The sequence below is a fragment of the Pelodiscus sinensis genome, chromosome 30 (assembly GCF_052426305.1).
Source record: "Pelodiscus sinensis isolate ZL-2025 chromosome 30, ASM5242630v1, whole genome shotgun sequence".
Taxonomy (NCBI): domain Eukaryota; kingdom Metazoa; phylum Chordata; order Testudines; family Trionychidae; genus Pelodiscus; species Pelodiscus sinensis.
The window spans coordinates 11,666,069-11,686,328 of NC_143081.1; the positions used below are offsets into that span (position 1 = coordinate 11,666,069).

General features: G+C 47.7%; 1 protein-coding gene across 1 annotated transcript; it reads right to left on the reverse strand.

Annotated features, from left to right (window-relative positions):
* Positions 1-15,452: 15,452 nt before the first annotated feature.
* Positions 15,453-18,690, reverse strand: LOC102458859 (olfactory receptor 7A17-like). Its single transcript, XM_006110372.3, has 2 exons — positions 18,265-18,690; positions 15,453-15,644 (listed from the first exon to the last, which is right to left on the reverse strand). Exons 1-2 carry the CDS (start codon positions 18,688-18,690, stop codon positions 15,453-15,455), a joined length of 618 nt encoding a protein of 205 aa, XP_006110434.2.
* Positions 18,691-20,260: the final 1,570 nt, after the last annotated feature.

Below are 20,260 nucleotides of genomic sequence, written 5' to 3' on the forward strand. Positions count from 1 at the left end.
CAATCCAGGAAGTTTTTGGAGAATGTTGGGGATAAAGTGCTAAAGGAAATGACCAGGGGCCATGCCCAACTAGACCCATTGCTCACAGACGGGGAGGAACTAATAGGGGCTGTAGAGGTGGGTGACAACCTGGGAAGCAGTGATCACGAGAAGGTAGATTTCAGGAGCCTGACCAAAAGAAGAAAGGAGAAGAGCAAAATACACATCCTGCACTTCAGAAAAGCAGACTTTGACTCTCTCAGAGATCTGATGGGCAGGATACCCTGGGATGCTAACATGAAAGGGAAAGGAGTCCAGGAGAGCTGGCAGTATTTCAAAGAAGCCTTATGTAAGGTACAGGAAGACATCATCCTGATGCACAGTAAGAAAAGCAAATATGGTAGGCGACCAGATTGGTTTACCGGGAAAATCCTTGGTGAGCTTAAACAAAAAAAGGAAGCTTATAAGAAGTGGAAACTTGGACAGATGACTAGGGAGGAGTATAAATATATTGCTCAAGAATGCAGGGGAGTTATCAGGAAGGTGAAAGAGCAATTGGACTTACAGCTAGTACAGGATGTGAAGAGTAACAAGAAAGGCATGTTAGCAATGAGAGTGTGAAGGGCACTTCCTGAATGAGGGAGGTAACTTAGTGACAGATGAGGTGGGAAAAACTGACATACTGAATGCTTTCTTTGCCTCTGTCTTCACGGACAAGGTCAGGTCCCAGATTAATGCGCTAGGCAATGCATTATGGGAAGGAGATGGGCAGCTCTAGGTAGGGAAAAAACAAGTTAGGAACTATTTAGGAAAGCTAAACACACATGGGTCCAGATTTAATGCGTCTAAGGGTACTGAGGGAGTTGGCCAATGTCATTGCGGAGCTTTTGGCCATGATCTTTGAAAGAGCAGAAGAGATCCCCAATGGTTGGAAAAAGGCAAATGTAGTGCCCATCTTTAAAAAAGGGAAGAAGGACAATCCAGGGAACTATAGACCGGTCAGCCTTACCTAAATTCCTGGAAAAATCATGAAGGGGATTCTCAAGGAATCCATTATGAATAACTTGGAAGAGGGAAAAGTGATCAGGAATACTCAACATGGATTCACGAAGGGCAAATTCTGTCTGACCAATCAATGGCTCAATGTTAGGATGGTGGTCGGTTTCTAGTGGAGTGCCCCAAGGATCTGTTCTAGGTGTTTTGTTCAACATCTTTATTAATGCCCTGGATGAGGGGATGGATTGCATCCTCAACTGATTTGCAGATGACACGAAGCTACGGGGAGAGGGAGATACACTGGAGGGCAGGGATAGGGTCCAAAGTGACCTAGGTCATGTGCTCCAGCCCACGAATCATTTTGGTTTCCCTCCGCTGGGCCCTCTCCACTGTATCCACATCCTCCTTTTGTGTGTGTGGGGCTATAAATTGGATGCAAATCTTTAGCTGTGGCCTCATCGGTGCCAAAATAAAGAGGAATAATCAGTTCTCTGGATCGGCTGGCAATGCTCCTCCTAATGAACCCTGGGACGGACTGAGCCGGGTCTGGGCACCAATGAGAGCATCAGCTCAGGGTGAGTTGCTCAGGATGCAGGCTCCTTACAGTGCTTCACAGGAGACCTTTCCCAGATAAGACACAAATCATCACCTAGAGCGCTTCATCTGCAAATCCAACCAGCAAGAAGCCTCATGAGCACAACCCCTCAGATACCCCAGCTCTCCCTGTGCCACAGTCAGCCCTGGGTCTACACGCAGGTGAGGGGTTATAGAACCCAATCTCACCTACCACAAAGGGGTCCTCCCGGTCCCAAAGAACTAACCACAGATCCCGGGTCAATTTACACTTTAGGTCTTAGCCACAAGATCACCCTGCCCAAGCTGATTCGCAGTCTCGCGACTGGGGACAGAACCATTTCTTTTCAGAATAGTGATAGAAATGTAGCCGTGTTAGTCTGGGGTAGTTGAAGCAAAATGCAGGACAATGTAGCACTTTAAAGACTAACAAGATGGTTTATTAGATGATGAGCTTTCGTGGGCCAGACCCACTTCCTCAGATCAAATAGTGGAAGAAAGTAGTCACAACCATATATACCAAAGGATACAATTAAAAAAATGAACAAATATGAAAAGGACAAATCACACTGCAGAACAGAAAGGGGATGCGGGGGGGTGGGAAGGGGGAGGAAGGAAGCTCTGCCTCTGTTGCTTCCTTCCTCCCCCTTCCCACCCCCCCGCATCCCCTTTCTGTTCTGCAGTGTGATTTGTCCTTTTCATATTTGTTCATTTTTTTAATTGTATCCTTTGGTATATATGGTTGTGACTACTTTCTTCCACTATTTGATCTGAGGAAGTGGGTCTGGCCCACGAAAGCTCATCATCTAATAAACCATCTTGTTAGTCTTTAAAGTGCTACATTGTCCTGCATTTCTTTTCAGAACTGCTTTGTGCAGTTTCAGTTCTATATTATCCTGTCCAATGCAGAATGTCTGCTGCTCACGGCCATGTGTATTGATCGCTACCTAGCGATCTGTCACCCCCTCCGTTACCCTGCTCTGATGAACGGGTCTGTTGCCTGATGAACGACAGGGTCTATTGCCACATGGTGGCATAGTCGGCATTTCCTACTGCATCATGCTACAAATTTTCATTCTGCAATTAAGAAATTGTGGTCCCAAATAAATTGACCATTTCTTTTGTGATTTTGCAACCGTGCCAGGTGCGTTCTGTGGGAACACGAGGACTCTTCAACTGCTGACATTTTTTATCTTGATCATATCAACTCTTGTGGTTTTTCTACTGTCCCTGACATCGTACATTTGTATGTACTGCACATGTAGTATGATCTTTTGCATCCTGTGCATTTCCTGCAATGCCTGAATATTCTGACTCTCAAAGCAATAAATAGCCTGTACAATGGTTTGTCAGCAGGATAATCCGTGCTGAATGAGAGTTTCCAGATCTCTGGGAGATATGCTGCATGACTTCATATTGGCCTGTAAGATGTCTTTATAGTATTTATGCTGACCACCGATAGAGCACTTTTCATGAGCAAGATGGCCATAGAAGACTGTTGCATAAAAAAAAGCTTCTACTTGAGCTGACTTGATTTATACACATACATTTTCTGAAACTACACTGAACGGCAAGTTCTAAGGTTTTAAACTGCAACTCATTGTGATCTTTGTCAAACTTTGTAATCTTTGTAACTCTCAGCTACCTTGCTTGTAACTTGACACCAAAGTATAACAGATATGCTGGAGGGCAGGGATGGGGTCCAGAGTGACCTGGACAGGTTAGAGGATTGGGTCAAAAGAAATCTACAGGATAAGTGTAGAGTCCTGCCTGGGGATGGAAGAATCCCAAGCATTGTTACAGGCTGGGGACCGACTGGCTAAGCAGCAGTTCAGCAGAAAAGGACCTGGGGATTCCAGTGGATGAGAAGCTGAATGAGTCATCAGGGTGCCCTGGTAGCCTAGAAGGTTAATGGAATATTGTGTCCAGTTCTGGACCCACACTGCAGAAAGGATGTGGATGTATTGGAAGGTTTTGCAGAGGGCAAAAACATGACAGCCGGCATTGTAGATGTAGCCCTTGTCCATGGTGTTATCTAAACTTGTGGCCCTTTAAGTGAAATGTGTTGGGGGAAATTCTCCCCTTGGTTAGCACACATGGCCAGTTTCCTCTCCATGCTGGCAGCAGGGCGGGGGGGGGGGGGAGAATGCAAACAGCATAACAAATTCCTCCCTTTTGGTGGTTCCACTTGGCTCAAGTGGTGCAGCCCTGGGGTCGTACTCTGGGCTGCCGATGGTTCCCTTCACTGTAGCTTCCCTCAGCAGTGTCCAGTCAGGGAGCCCTGCATCTCCCCACAGATGGGCATGTCCCTGTTGTGTAGGTGCAGGAGGAAGGGCAGGCATGGGTGCACAGCAGCACAGAGTGAGTGGGCTCCCAGGTTGGTGCCTCAAAGGCTCTATGGATCCCCAGCTCCAGGTGAAACCTTGGGGACCAATCCAGCCCAGAGAAGCAGTAGAAACGCTTCTTAAGAAAGATCAGTCGATGGCCATTGGATGTAGAATGTAAGAACGCATGTCTGTGCACAAATGGTAGGAGACCACATTGCAGGAAATATTGATTTGAAAAATTAACAATGGTGGTAATTATTCCATCCAGTACATGTCAAGCATTAGAGAATTCACCTCTTAAAGAGGTAAATGGAAGTACGAGAGAGAAAGAAAATGAGGAATTGCACAGACCAGTTAGGAAACCACTAGAAGAACACTTTGGAGGAATAGTATTACAGAAAATCGTATTTTCCTTTTGGGAAATTACAAGAACACCGCAAATATATGTAGGGAAGTGAGTGTGAAAGAGACTCTGTGTGTGTGTCTGTGTGCATATGTGCACTCATGATATAACTGGACAGCGTATGAGTGCGGTTTTGGAGAATGCGTTTGGAAGCTACACAAAGTGTGTGTGTTCCTGTGACAGACTGAATGATCCAGTGTGTGTAGATTGGTAGGAACACACCCTCATGTGAAGGAGCCCCTTGCTGTTTTAACAAAGACCTGACATGTGGGTGCACGAGGCCATCAGGTGCCCAACTCTCTTTCACCTTAATTGTTGGTTCCTAAATCCCTCAGGGTATGTCTACACTACCCTCCTAGTTCGAACTAGGAGGGTAATGTAGGCATACCGCACTTGCAAATGAAGCCCGGGATTCCACGAGGAGTAACGGTAGTTCGAACTAGGAAGCCTAGTTCGAACTACCTAGTTCGTGCCACGTGTAGCCGCGCTGCACAGGGTTCAAACGAGCGGGGATTTAAAAATGGCGGAGCCCTGCTTATGCAAATGAAGCCCGGGAAATTCAAATCCCGGGCTTCATTTGCAAGTGCGGTATGCCTACATTACCCCGTTAGTTCGGACTAGCGGGGTAGTGTAGACATACCCTATGTTTCCTTTAAAACGCCTGATGTCAACAAGTTGAGTTTTTCTTTGTGTGGCCTCTGTTTGGAGTGCCAGGCCTAGATTAGACTAACCTGGGAGCTTCAGCCCAAAATCTTTGAAATCTTTCTGATTGGGACCATTGAATTTTTCCTTCTATAAAGCAGATCTGAGCTCCACCTGTATCACATCAACCTAATGCAATTGACCTGGGAGTATCTGAAGTCAGGAAACAGCCCAAGATATGTTTAGGGTGGGCTCCTTTCTCTGTCCTTTTCTCTCATCTATGCAGCAATTTATAGAAAAAGTCTTGGGAATTATAGTGGATAAGATGCTGGATATGAGTCAACAGGGTGCCTTTGTAGCCAAGAAGACTATTGACATATTGGGTTGCATTGCCAGCAGATCTTGGGAAGTAGATATTCCCCTCTATCTGGCACTGGTGAGGCCACATCTGGAGTATTGGGTTGAGTTTGGGGTCTCCCATTACAGAGAGGAAATGGACAAATTGGAAAGAGTCCAGCAGGGAGCAAAAAAACCTGGGGAGACGGCTGGAGCACGTGACCTACGAGGAGAGGCTGAGGGAACTGGACTTGTTCAGGCTGCAGAAGAGAAAAATGAGAGATCTGATCGCAGCCTTCAAACACCTGAAGAGATCAGGGGTGTCGGGCAGAGCTCACAGAAGACCCCTTGGGATTGTTGTCCAGTGTCCTGATCTTGTCTTAGGTGCCTTCCTGCCTGTTTTCTACCCCCAACCCATCGCCCTGTCCTACAAGGCCCAGTCTTCTTGTCTCCCTAACACAAGTCTCAGGGTTGGGGATGCCCTCACCTTGTGGAGCAAAGCAGACACTGGACCACTTCAGCTCAGGGAGAATACACCTCAAAGACACAGGTCTCTGGAAACCAGGCCCCAGAAGGGATCAAAATCCTGAAGAAATCAGCTTTTCTCAATGTAAAAATGGACCCAGTCCAAGTTCAACAGTTTAGTTCTCTTTCACAATGAAAGAGAGAGAGATGCATGGTGGTTGCTCCCCCCAGGCAGTTTCTAAGCCAGCTGAAGCTCCAGGGCTGATGGCTTCTCATGGATGAAATTGATCTGTGCCTGACTAATCTGATTAGCTTCTATGAAGAGGCTCTGTAGATATGGGAAAATCAGTGGATGTGATGTACCTTGACTTTAGCAAAGCTTTTGATACGGTCTCCCACAATATTCTTGCCAGCAAGTGAAGGAAGTATGGATTGGATAAATAGTGTAAGACAGATAGAAAGCTGGCTAGAAGTTTGGGCCCAGCGGGTAGTGCTCCACACTTCAATCTCAGGATGGCGATCGGTTTCTAGTGGAGTGCCCCAAGGATCAGTTTTAGGACCAGTTTTGTCCAACATCTTTATTAATGACCTGGAGGAGGAATTGGATTGCACCCTCAGCAGAGGTAGATATGCTTCAGGGCAGAGATGGGGTCCAGAGTAATGTAGACAAATTGGAGGATTAGGCCACACGAAATCTGATGAGGTTCAACAAGAACAAGTGGAGAGTTCTGCCTGGGGACGGAAGAATCCCAAGCATTGTTACAAGCTGGGGACTGACTCTCTAAGTAGCAGTTATTGGCTTAGAAGCAGAATCCTCATGCCCTTGGGATGTAGACAAGCCTTTCCTGAAGAAGTGTTTCCTGAACTGTGCTCTGCGGAGCCACAGGGCTCCATGAGACATCTCCAGGGTCTTTGCAAGGTTGACAAAGTGGAAACATCGATAGGTACAACACATACAATGAATGGACCGCCGGGGCTCCGCAACATACAACCAGTGGACCTACACTTTTATGCACGTAAAAGCCTCCAAACCCTTACTGCAAGATATTATTCAGGTTCTAAAAATTCGCTGTCAGGGTAATTGGTCTATCTAGGACATGCCAAGCATTGGAGAATTAGACAGATGTACAAGAGAGAAACACAATGAGGAATTGCACAAACCAGTTGTAAGAACACTTTCGAAAAATCGAATTACAAAGCATGCATCGGCCTTTCAGGAAGTTAGAAGAGACATGGCCCTGGGGCAGGTGGACCTTTCAACTGCTCCAGTCTGGCCATTCTTCCGATCTAAATCCGAGAGTCGCCCATTGCTCTGTCCTAGGTGGGTTTTACTACAGCTTGTCTGGGCTGCGTTGACCCCAACTTTGTACCTGGAGCTGGGGATCCACTGAGCCTCTGAGCCCCCAGCCTGGGATCCCCTCGCACTGTGCTGCTGTGGCCACCTGAAGACAAGGTCCCATCCCTGCACTTCCTCCCACACCCACACAACAGGGACAGGCCCATCTGCAGGGACATGCAGGGCTCCCTGACTGGACATTGCTGCGGGAAGCTAAGGGCAAGGTAACCACCGGCAGCCAAGGGTACAACCCCAGGGCTGCACCATCTGAGCTAGGTTGAATCACCAACAGGGAGGAATTTGTTATCCTGCTCGCACCCACCCAATGTGGAGAGGAAAGTGCTCACAAGTGCTAACTGAGGGGAGAATTTCCCCCACACGTTTCACTTAAAGGTTCACTGGTTTGAGTAACACCACACACAAAAGGTTATTAACTACAAACAGTAGATTGATGTGGGTATCAGGGAGAGCAACACAGATTATCAGCAACTAACCGAACACAAACTCTGCAGAACACACGGGGCACAGCCAGGAGGAAAGAGCAGATACTCACCCGGAGGGATGAGACCGGCCGTTTGGCAGGTTCTCAAGGCTCAAGTTGTATTCGTTTGGCTGCTTCGTGTGTTCGGGTTTCCAGTCACTGGGTAAGACGCCTTCAGCTCCGTCCAGCCATTCTCCCAGGTCAGTCTGTCTTCCTCAGCCCCTTCCCAGCATCCTCTTGTGTGGAGAGTGAACACGGCTGATATCACCCCCTGCCTTATATAGCTCTGGCAAAGGGGGGATCCTTTGTTTCAAAACTGCTCCCCGGACTAGGCTGGGGAAAAACAACAACATGGGAGGAGGGAGCCCAGAGTCGTGTGTTCTGATCCTCTGACCTTGTAGAATCATAAGAACAGGTATTTTTGGCTCTCTAGAGCAGTCTCAGGAAGACTCCATCTGTGGGAGTTGGTCTTCTTCTGAGGCCTGTTGTTCTCCCTAATGTCTCATTATAGGGCTCAGGGATCTGTCTGCTCTGAAAGCCCCTTCCCCAGTGGGGTACCGCTGTCTGAATACATTGGGAATGAAGATACAGACTCTGTATTCATAATTTGATATACAAAAATGAGGCAGGAGTACAAATGGAACAATCAAATTCAGCAAATCCTAATGTTTCTATTGACACTATAAATGTGCCATTTTGGCAAAATGCTTCATATTTCTGCTTTAAGGACATCACAGTAATGGGTTAGGATGTTGCGTGAGTACCCAGCCAGGGTACCGGTAAAAAGGAGTCTTATAGGTACCCTTACTGATTAGCCTCCTCTTGTCTGTGAACTCCAGAGGTGACTTGGGTGGAAACAAAAGGCCCTGGTGGCTTGATGGGCTCGGGGACAGAAGGTCCCTGACATCCAGGAAGTGGGGGGCTGGGTAGAGAAAGCCCCATAGGTTGGGATCCCCCCACCTGAGCCCCTCCTCACAGTCCACCCCTAGCTCTCACACATCCCATGTCCCCATTCTGCTCCCCTGCCCCCCCACACATACTCAAGGCTGTGCCTTGACTCCTGCACCCCCCTCCCACTCCACCCGCCCCTGTTCTAAAGGACTCAGGCAACGTGAGCTAAGCTGTAAATATTTATTCCTCTGGCCTGTATGCCCACTGCATCCAGGCCGTCCCTTCCCCCTTCTTTAAAGGAAGCTTACAAGAAGTGGAAACTTGGACAGATGACTAGGGAGGGGTATAAATATATTGCTCGAGAATGCAGGGGAGTTATCAGGAAGGCAAAAGCACAACTGGAATTGCAGTTACTCCTTGTGGAATGAAGAGTAACGGTAGTTCGAACTAGGAAACCTAGTCCGAACTACCTAGTTCATGCCGCGTGTAGCCGCACGGCACAGTGTTCGAACGAGCGGGGATTTAAAAATGGCGGCTCCCCGCTTATGCAAATGAAGCCCGGGAAATTCAAATCCCGGGCTTCATTTGCAAGTGCGGTATGCATACATTACCCTCCTAGTTCGAACTAGGAGGGTAGTGTAGACATACCCTTTGTGTCTAAGTTAATGAAGGACCTCTGTGCACTACTCCACATATGGGCTCTGATACGGGCTCAAAACTCTGTAGTTTCTCAATAAAACGTGTGCTAAAAATACAACTGTCAAAAGGAGAACACAGAAGGTTTGCTACTACTGTCACCCATCCATGCTGCACATGGACCAGAGGCACAGTTCCAACACGGATGCTAGACACAGAGGCTAGATCTACCCTACAAGTTTATTTCAAAATAAGTTATTTCCAAATAATAACTCTTGAACTAACTATTTTGGAATAATGGGTCCACACTACAAATCCCTATTGAAATAGCACAGAGCTAGATTTAAATAGCCTCTCCACACTCATTGGAGACTGAATTGCATTTAAAGCTGCCTCTCCACAGGAAATCACTTCCTATAATTGCTTCCTGAGGCTAGATGAGGCTCCTTGTTAAATGGGCTCCTCTACACCATTGCTTGCCTCTTCGAGGAAAAGCAGACACCACACCGTGTGCTCTGGTTACGCTTGTGGACATCGCAGCACTTCTGCCATGGAGCCAGACCTACTGCAACGTGCTCACCGGCTCTTAGACCCCCAGCTGCACCTGCTGGTGCAGTTCATGCAGGCTGCCCTTGTGGCACTGCTTGAGGATGACAACCAGCCTGCCATGGAAAGGAGCCAGCCAGATCAGCTTCGCTCTGTGCTGCGCGCGTGCCGGGTCTGGCACTGGTGGTGTTCCACAGAGGGAAAACATCTAGGCTGTGTCTACACTTTCAAGTAGGAATAAGAGATCCTCTGGAAAAGGGTTTATTTTCCGGAGAATCACGTCTAGACTGGCACTTTTCTCTGGCTTATCCCCAAGCCGGAAAAAAGCGGCAGCCATGTTAATGCAAATTTGCCTATTCCAAAGTGTCTAATCTGCATCCCTTTTCCGGAAAAGGGGTGCAGTGTAGACACAGCCCTATTCTTAGCCACTGGAGGAGTGGGGAAGGGCATTGGGAAGGTGTGAGTGAGTGGCAGATGCCACTTTCCAGAGAGAGTGCTACTCGTGTCCCCTCTACTTCCCTCCAACCAGCAATTTCCCATGCAGGGGCTCCAGTGTCCTCCACCTTGCCATGCTTACCCGGGAGTGGTTCCTGCCCCTAAAGAGCATGCCTGTGTGGTTCCATGTCCCCAGACTCCTTAGTGATGATTTGCAGTGGGAAGGTGTCTCAACTTGGAGTTGGGTGTAAGGCAGATCTATGCAGAACCATTGTGAGAAGGAGCGACTGGTTCCAGTGTGGCAGCTTCATGAGTCTGTCTTCTCTTAACTGGTGCTCCACGTGCACAGGCTGTGCAGCCTGTGATGAACCGGGCCGTGTCTGGGCACAGCTGAGGGCGCCCGCTCAGGGCGAATTGCTCAAATCCGGGGCTCCTTACTCATAGACTCATAGACTCATAGACTTTAAGGTCAGAAGGGACCATTATGATCATCTAGTCTGACCCCCTGCACAGTGCAGGCCACAGAATCTCAACCACCCCTCTTAGAATAATCCTCTCACCTATGTCTCAGATATTGAAGCCTTCAAATACTTTGAAGGACCCAACATGCAGAGAGTCCTTCAGCTGTGATCTGTGCCCAATGCTACAGAGGAAGGCGAAAAACCTCCAGGGCCTCTGCCAATCTACCCTGGAGGAAAATTCCTTCCTGACCCCAAATATGGCGATCAGCTAAACCCTGAGCATGTGGGTAAGACTCACCAGCCAGACACCCAGAAAGTTCCCTATAATGAATGGTCAATTCGTTACCAAGATCATGTTATTTCATCCAACCATCCCCTTATCATAGAATCATAGAACTGGAAGAGACCTCAGAAGGTCGTCAAGTCCAGCCCTCCGCTCTAGGCAGGACCAATCCCATCTAACTCAACCCGGCCAGGGCTTTGTCAAGCCGAGACTTAAACACCTCTAGGGATGGAGACTCCACTACTTCCCTAGGTAACCCATTCCAATGCTTCACTACCCTCCTAGTAAAATAGTTTTTCCTAATATCCAATCTGGACCTCTCCCACCACAACTTGAGACCATTGCTCCTTGTTCTGCCATCTGTCACTACTGAGAACAGCCTCTCTCCATCCTCTTTGGAACCTCCCTTCAGGAAGTTGAAGGCTGCTATCAAGTCCCCCCTCACTCTTCGCTTCTGCAGACTAAACAGACCCAAGTCCCTCAGCCTCTCCTCGTAGGTCATATGCTCCAGACCCCTAATCATTTTGGTTGCCCTCCGCTGGACCCTCTCCAATGCGTCCGCATCCTTTTTGTAGTGGGGGGCCCAGAACTGGACACAGTACTCCAGATGTGGCCTCACCAAAGCCGAATAAAGGGGAATAATGACATCTCTGGATCTGCTGGCAATGCTCCTCTTAATGCATCCTAATATGCCATTAGCCTTCTTGGCTACAAGGGCACACTGTTGACTCATATCTAGCTTCTCATCCACTGTAACCCCCAGGTCCTTTTCTGCAGAACTACTACTTAACTGGTTGGTCCCCAGCCTGTAACTATGCTTGGGATTCTTCCGTCCCAAGTGCAGGACTCTACACTTGTCTTTGTTGAATCTCATGAGATTTCTAGTGGCCCAATCCTCCAATTTGTCTAAGTCACTCTGGACCCTATCTCTGCCCTTAAGCGTATCTACCTCTCCCCCTAGCTTAGTGTCATCTGCAAACTTGCTGAGGGTGCAATCTATCCCCTCATCCAGGTCATTAATAAAGATATTGAACAAAACTGGTCCTAGAACCGAACCTTGGGGCACTCCACTAGAAACCGACCGCCATCCTGACATCGAGCCATTGATCACTACCCGCTGGGCCCGGCCTTCTAGCCATCTTTCTATCCATCTTACCGTCCATTTATCCAATCCGCATTCCCTTAACTTGCTGGCAAGAATATTGTGGGAGACCGTATCAAAAGCCTTGCTAAAGTCAAGGTATATAACATCCACTGACTTTCCCATGTCCACTGAGCCAGTTACCTCATCATAGAAGCTAATCAGATTGGTCAAGCACGACTTGCCCTTTGTGAATCCATGCTGACTATTCCTGATCACTTTCCTCTCATTCAAGTGTCTCAAAATGGATTCCTTTAGGATCCCTTCCATGATTTTTCCAGGAACCGAGGTAAGACTGACCGGCCTATAGTTCCCTGGATCGTCCTTCTTCCCTTTTTTGAAGATGGGCACTACATTTGCCTTTTTCCAATCATCCGGGATTTCGCCCGATCTCCACGACTTTTCAAAGATAATGGCCAAAGGCTCCTCAATGACATTTGCCAACTCCTTCAGTACCCTTGGGTGCATTAAGTCTGGACCCATGGATTTGTGTACGTTTAGTTTTTCTAAATATTTCCTAACCTGTTCTTTACCCACCAAGGGCTGTCCATCTTCTTCCCATCTTGCGTCGCTTAGCACAGAAGTCCAGGAGCCGACCTTGTCCGTGAATACAGAGGCAAAGAAAGCATTGAGTACTTCAGCTTTCCCCACATCCTCTGTCACTAGGTTACCTCCTTCATCCATTAGGGACTGCACACCCTCTCTGATCACCTTCTTCTTGTTGACATGCCTGTAGAAACCTTTCTTGTTATCCTTTACATCCTTAGCTAGTCGCAACTCCATTTGCGCTTTCGCCTTCCTGATAACCCCCCGGCATTCTCGAACTATACATTTAAACTCCTCCCTAGTCATTTGTCCAAGTTTCCACTTTCTGTAAGCTTCCTTTTTGTGCTTAAGTACACCAAGGATTTCCCCTGTAAGCCAATCCGGTCTCCTACCAGGTTTGCCTCTCTTGCTACGCATCGGGATGGTTTCTTTCTGTGCCTTCAATAAGGCTTCTTTAAAATACTGTCAGCTGTCCTGGACTCCTTTCTCCTTCATGTTAGCATCCCAGGGGATTCTTTCCATCAGATCTCTGAGGGAGTCAAAATCTGCTTTTTTGAAGTCCAAGGTGTGTATTTTACTACTCTCTTTCCTTCCTTTGGTCAGGATCCTGAAATCTACCATCTCATGATCACTGCTTCCCAGGTTGTCACCCACCTCTACGTCCCCTATTAGTTCCTCCCTGTTTGTGAGGAGAAGGTCAAGCTGTGCACGGCCCCTGGTCGGATCCTTCAGCATTTGTACCAAGAAGTTATCCCCAACATTCTCCAAAAACTTCCAGGATTGCCTGTGTACTGCCGTATTGGTTTCCCAACAGATGTCAGGGTGATTAAAGTCCCCCATGAGAACCAGGGCCTGAGATCTGGAAGCTTCGCTCAGTTGTCCGAAGAAAGCCTCATCTACCTCATCCACCTGGTTCGGTGGCCTGTAGCAGACACCAACCACAACATCACTGCTGTTTGCTCCTTTAAACCTGACCCATAGACTTTCAACAAGTTTTTCTCCCTCTTTATACTGGAGTTCAGAGCAATCATAGTGCTCTCTTACATATAGTGCAACTCCTCCTCCTTTTCTCCCCTGCCTATTCTTCCTGAACAATCTATACCCTTCCATGACAGCGCTCCAGTCATGCGAGTCATCCCACCAAGTCTCTGTTATCCCAATTAAATCATATTTCTTGGTCTGGGCCAGGGCCTCCAGTTCTTCCTGCTTGTTGCCCAGGCTTCTCGCATTAGTGTACAAACACTTCAGGTAACCAGTTGATTGCACTATCTTCTCCATTCGAAACTGGGGTCCTCCTTTCTCGCTCCTTGCTCTATGCATTTCTTCCCGGTATCTGACTTTCCCACTCCCCTCAGGGTTTTGGTCACCGTCCCCCGACGAACCTAGTTTAAAGCCCTCCTCACTAGGTTCGCAAGCCTGCCCGCAAAGATGCTCCTTCCTCTCTTCGTTAGGTGGATCCCATCTCTTCCTAACAATCCTTGCGCCCGGAACAGAGTCCCATGGTCGAAGAAACCAAAGCCCTCTCTGCGACACCACCTGCGCAACCATGCATTTACGTCCTCAATTCGACGATCCCTGCCCAGTCCTTTCCCTTCAACAGGGAGGATGGACGAGAACACCACTTGCGCTCCAAAGTCTTGGATCCTTCTTCCCAGTGCTACATAATCCGCAGCAACCCGCTCAAGGTCATTCTTGGCCGTATCATTCGTTCCTACATGGAGAAGCAGGAAGGGGTAGCGATCTGAAGGTTGGATCAGCTTGCTAAGCCTCTCAGTGACATCCCGAATGCGAGCTCCCGGTAAGCAGCACACCTCTCGAGATTCCAGGTCCGGACGGCAGAGGGATGGCTCAGTCCCTCTTAGAGCCCCCAGACTGGTGACCTCTCCAAACAGGCCACAAACCAGTCCCACAGAGCGCTTCAGCTGCCTGCCTGAAGCCTCCCGAGCAAAACCCCCCCGACACCCCAGCAATATCCGTGCCCCAGATGGCCCCGGGCCTATACACAGGTGGGGGGTCCTAGGACCCAATCCCACCTACCCCGAACAAGTTCTGTCCGGTTCCAAGAAACCAGCCACAGATCCCTGGTCAATTTACCCTCTGGACCTTACCCACAAATCACGCTGGGCCAATCCTTTAGCATCTAATAACTAAAGGTTTATTAACACAAGAAAGAAAAGCATGAGAGTAAGGTTATTAAAGTACAGTACGTTACATGCACCGAATCTCCCAGTCCTCGATGCAGGCTCTAGCAGAGATGTACAGCTGCTGGTTTAAAATTTCTTGTTGCACATCCTATCCTCAGGATGGGTTCACAAGTCTTCCAAGCTCTTCGATCCCTGCAGTGCTGCCTCTGGGATGAAGTGCTGAGCTGAGAACAAAATGGCATCAACCACATGGCCTCTTTATACCTCCTTCCTGGCCTCTTCTGGGATGCAGCAGGTCACCTGGTCAGAGGCCAATCTCTGTGTTTCCTGCTGGCTGCTCTCAGGTGACAGCCCCCATTCTTTGGGTGTGTCTTTGGCCCATCAAGTGCCATTGTCCCACAGGGCCTGGCTAATCAGCCTGTCCATAGCTATGCTTAACCACATTCAGAGAAATATTCAGCTTCCACACAGATTACAAATTTCTACCTACACACACAGACATTATACACTCACATAAATAGCGTACATAAGTTCAGCAAACAATAAGTCCCCATTCAATACCCCACATGGCTCCCTTTTATACCAATTTCTAGGGCCAACACCCCCACCTAGGGGTGCAGCAGCGATCTGGCTGCTTCCCTCCAATTCGGTAATGTGACACAGCCCTCAGGCCGAGAAGGCCAAGCAAGGAGCATGCAGCCTCTCACTACCCACCGCCTCCTCCCATGTTTGTCTCGGGGAAGTAATGAAACTCACCTGGCAGGCCTTTATGGGGAGAGTCCAAACCCTGAGAGACATCCTGCGAGGGGGGTCCTGGCGCCATGCTGATGATCACCTCCTGGGTGGTGACATGGTATCAGTGCTGGCCTCATCCTCATCATTTTCCTCATCATCATCCTCCACAGCCCTGCCCTCTTGGAGGCTGATGACGGCCATGTCCAGGCCAGAGCCGATGACAAGAGAATGAGAGGCAACCTGTTCCACTCCCAGGATGGCATCCAGCTGGTCATAGACAGGGTAGCCCTGGGGTGATGTTCCAGATTGAGGTATAGGGCTGGAGAAGTGCCTTAATCTTCACCCTGACCTGGTCCAGAGTGCAGACGTGCCCCTCTGTACCACTCTGGCAGCCATCTGGCCATACACATCGGTGTTTCGTCATCTGGTGCAGAGAACCTGGAGATATGATTCCTCACCCCAGATACTGAGGAGATACAAGATCTCTGCAGCCATCTGCCCCCTCCTCTGCCCCTTTAGAGCTGGCTGCCCACTTGCATACAGCTGTGGGGGGCTCACCGGGAGTGCCGTGGCTGCCGTGGCAGCAGGAAAGGGAGAGCAGGGTGTTGTATGTGGTGTGGGGCTGGCAGTGCCTGTATGTACAGTAAAGGCTGCAGAGGAAGGGGAACTACAGAGTTTTGATGATTTTGAAATACGTTTGAAATAACGGGCTTGCTGTGTGGCTGCTCACCTTGTGATTTCAAAATAACATGAGTTTTTTTCAGAATAACTCAGTAAGCATAGACATGCCCAAACAGAGAGTTAGGATACTGGGTTTAGAGCCCTGGTCCATTACTGTCAAAGACTCTATCACCGCCGCCTAATTAAAGGAGAGGGGGAAAAGCAAAGAAGGTAGAAACCATTAAGCTAGACACCTCTAGCACTAGGCTATACTCTCCTTTCTCTCACATTTAAAAATGTAGTTTGCAGTCTATAGCAATGGGGAGTGACCAGGAGAATCAGGACTGTACAGAAGTGGGGGTATGTCTACACTACCCCGCTAGTTCGAACTAGCGGGGTAATGTATGCATACCGCACTTGCTAATGAAGCCCGGGATTTGAATTTCCCGGGCTTCATTAGCATAAGCGGGGAGCCGCCATTTTTAAATCCCCGCTGCTTCGAACCCCGTGTAGCGCGGCTACACGGGGCTCGAACTAGGTAGTTCGGACTAGGGTGCCTATTCCGAACTACCGGTACACCTCGTTTCACGAGGAGTACCGGTAGTTCGGAATAGGACCCTAGTCCGAACTACCTAGTTCGAGCCCCGTGTAGCCGCGCTACACGGGGTTCGAAGCAGCGGGGATTTAAAAATGGCGGCTCCCCGCTTATGCTAATGAAGCCCGGGAAATTCAAATCCCGGGCTTCATTAGCAAGTGCGGTATGCATACATTACCCCGCTAGTTCGAACTAGCGGGGTAGTGTAGACATACCCAGAGGGATCCTTTGGTTCAACTATCTCAACAAATTGGACTTTGGCAACATGTCAACAACAATCAAAGTTCTATAGAGAAACATAAGAAAGAAAAGGTGGGAGGGGGAGGTTGAAAAGGCCTTTTCCCTCTTTGTGGAGGAAGGGATTTTCAGGATGGAGGAGGTGATGCATAGATAGGAGTAGTAGTCACATATCTTTAGAGCAGAGTCCAAGAGAGCCACCAAAGACCACAAAAATCACAGGTGGATTGATGGTATCAGGCTAGGTTTATTGAAAACAAAGCACAGTAATAGCTTTCCCCAACGAGATGTCTACAGCTAAGCTAAGATTATTTGCTCATAATGATGGACACAATTCAGTCCATGCCAGGATTGAGACACTGCCCCATCGGCCAGACAATGACAACTTTTTGGGGTCACTTTCACCCACATGTACAATCAAGTTACACTTCACTCCCGATGTATCCAGTTGCCATCTTCTGATGTTACCTGTATCGACCCATTCCCTTGTACATAGAGGTTTGACCACTACCTGTCCTGTACCTGGCACCATTTGTTCCTCTCCTCCACGCAGAGTGTATTCCTATCGAGATGTTTCTTCACAAAGTGTCCTGTTACAAACCTTTTGGAACGTGCTTATTTAAAACAGAGCTTTTACCTTATTCATCTTTGTTTTAATGGTTTTTGTTTTGTTTTTAATTACTTTGTCTTTTGGAAGTTTCTGTAAAAACTATAACTTCTAATTGTTACACAGACAGAGAGAGAGTCAAAGAGAGTGGAGCTGAGGGAAAGAGGAGGTTGAAGAGAAACAGAAACATAGCGAGACATATACCAAGAGAGATTTCCATCTGTCAGGAAATACGTCAGTTCATCTCTATTTTACAGTATGCTAAAACGCACCTTTCACACTCCGTGCCTGTGTCTGAAAGCAGCCAGTTTCTCAATAGCTGTTCTCAGGGCCTGATTGACCTCCTTGTTCCTCAAGCTGTAGAGAACAGGGTTGAGCAAAGGTACCAGGATTCCATACAAGACAGACAATGTTTTGTATAGGAGTGGGGGAGGGTTAAACTCTGGAACCACATACGTTATAATTATACACACATTGTAAACTGCAACCACAATGAGGTGAGAGGAGCAGGTGGAAAAGGCCTTTTGCCTCCCAGTGCTGGAGGGGATTCTCAGGATGGAGATGATGATACAAGTGTAGGATGCCAGGGACAGTAGAAAATTCATAATTGTCAATATGATAGACACGTAGTTTGTCCCCATTGCCAGTATGTCCGCATTGCCACAGAATGGGTTTATGGGTGCAAAATCACAAAAGAAATGATCAAATTCTTTGGGACCACAGTATGTTAATTGCAAAATTAACATTTCCAGCATGATACTGTACAAAATGGCGATTATCCAGGCCCAGGCCACCATGTGGCAGCAAACCCTGCCGTTCATCAGAGCAGGGTAACGGAGGGGGTGGCAGATCGCTAGGTACCGGTCACAACACATTGCTGTGAGCAGCTGGCATTCCGCAGTAGACAGGATAACATAGAAATGGAATTGCACGATGCAGTTCTGAAGAGAAATGTTTCTGTGCCCGGTCACGAGACTGGCCAGCAGCCTGGGCAGGGTGGTGGAGACGTAGCAGATCTCTACAGAGGACAAATTGGCCACGAAGTAGTACATGGGGGTGTGAAGGTGCCGATCGGCCACCACTAGCACAATGATGAGGAGATTCCCAGCCACAGCCACCAGGTAGATCACTAGGAACAGCAGGAAGAGGAGGGGCTGCAGTTCAGGGCCGTTCCCAAAGCCAACGAGGATCAGTTCTACAATGGGTGTTTGATTCCCTCCTTCTGCATTCTCCATAATTCATATCTAGAAATGCAAAAGTATCAGATATTCCTTTAGCACAGGTTGTGCTGTTTGCTACCTGACCAGAAACCTGCGGGATGTGTCTAGACTGCACCCGTTTTCCGAAAAAGGGATGCAAATTAGACTTAGCGCAATTGCAAATGAAGCGGGGATTTAAATCTTCCCTGCTTCATTTGCATATACATGGCTGATGCTTTTTTCCAGCTCGGGGCTTTGCTGGCAAAAAGCACCAGTCTAGATGGGGATCTTTCGGAAAATAAAGCCTTTTCCGAAAGATCCCTTATTCCTGATTTACAGGAGGTTTTACTTCCTCGAGGCCGGTCCCAGGTTTCTGCTATGAAGTTACAGGTTGTCCAAGAGAGAAGGATTTTCTGACCGCTTCTCAGTTAATTTATCTTCTTGCAAGGTCATTGTCTGCTGATTCTCAGCTACCTTTCTTTTTGGGTTGGATATTTATCATTCATACGCACACACAATCCATAGGTAAAATTCATCTTTATGGCCTTAAGTAATCAGAAACCTACCGTAATCTGGATTACTTGACATATTAAAGGAGCCTAATATGAATAAAATGGGTTAACATACCAAAGACATGATAAAGGAGTTAATATAAATCCTAACTCAGGGTGTGTCTAGACTACAGGTTCGTTTGTTTTTTAAAGTGGCTTTTTTTTCAAAAATAATCTCCCCTGGCATCTAGACTTCTAAAACATAGCCGTTTTTATGACCATGATAAACCTCATTTTACAAGGAAGAATGCCTTTTTTTTTTGGAAGTGCTCTTTCAAAAAAAGGCGTTCTTGAATGCTAACAGGGTTTTTTCGAAAGAGATCATCCAGACTGCCTGGGTGATCTCTTTCGAAAAAGCAGCTCACTTTTGTGAAAGAAGTGGTCACAGTCTAGATACTGTCTTTCAAAATAATCTTGTATTGTTGATGTAGCCTAATAGAAGTAGGGTGAAGGGGAAAAGGGAAAGGAGAGAAGTATGTCTAGTCAGCTAGACGCCAGCGCGGGGCAGTCATGTCTGACTGGTTACATACATGAGTTCACAAACAAAGTCTTTTAGGTTGAGATTCTGGAGTATCTTCATCATGACAGTGTCATTTCAGCCAATGTCCAGGACACAACAAAAGTCAATAGAAAGGAAGGATATTTAAAGTTTAACCATGAGTATACCTGCAGCTGGGAGGTGTCATTCTCTGCCGGGGTAACATGCATGAGCTTTGATCAAACAAGCAAGATAAAATTAGCAGTGAGTACAGAGCAGCAGAGCCGATGGTTTGGGACACACACCTGTGTACGTACTTTGGAACTCAGATGGAATTGAGTGGGGCAGTTAGGCTGTGCTGCCGAAGTTACACTGTATTTAACACAAGGCTCAGTCAAAGGTTCTGTGTGTAGCTTTAAGAGAGCAGGGAATGACCCTTTTCGAGGTTGAGCACAGATATACCAAATAAGACAAAAACCAAAATATCAAGGAGGCCACAGTTTGCTGAAGGTCTATCCAGCTATCCGCTATCACAGCAGATGAAAATAAAATTAATTGGACGATTTGAAAGATGCAG

Excerpts from the sequence above, each read along its gene's own strand:
- LOC102458859 (XM_006110372.3), bottom strand. The coding sequence starts at position 18,690 with ATGGAGAATGCAGAAGGAGGGAATCAAACACCCATTGTAGAACTGATC. Across the intron at positions 15,645-18,264 it reads CTGCTCTGATGAACGGCAGG|GGCTACCCTGTCTATGACCA; the intron begins GTTTGCTGCCAC and ends ACATCACCCCAG.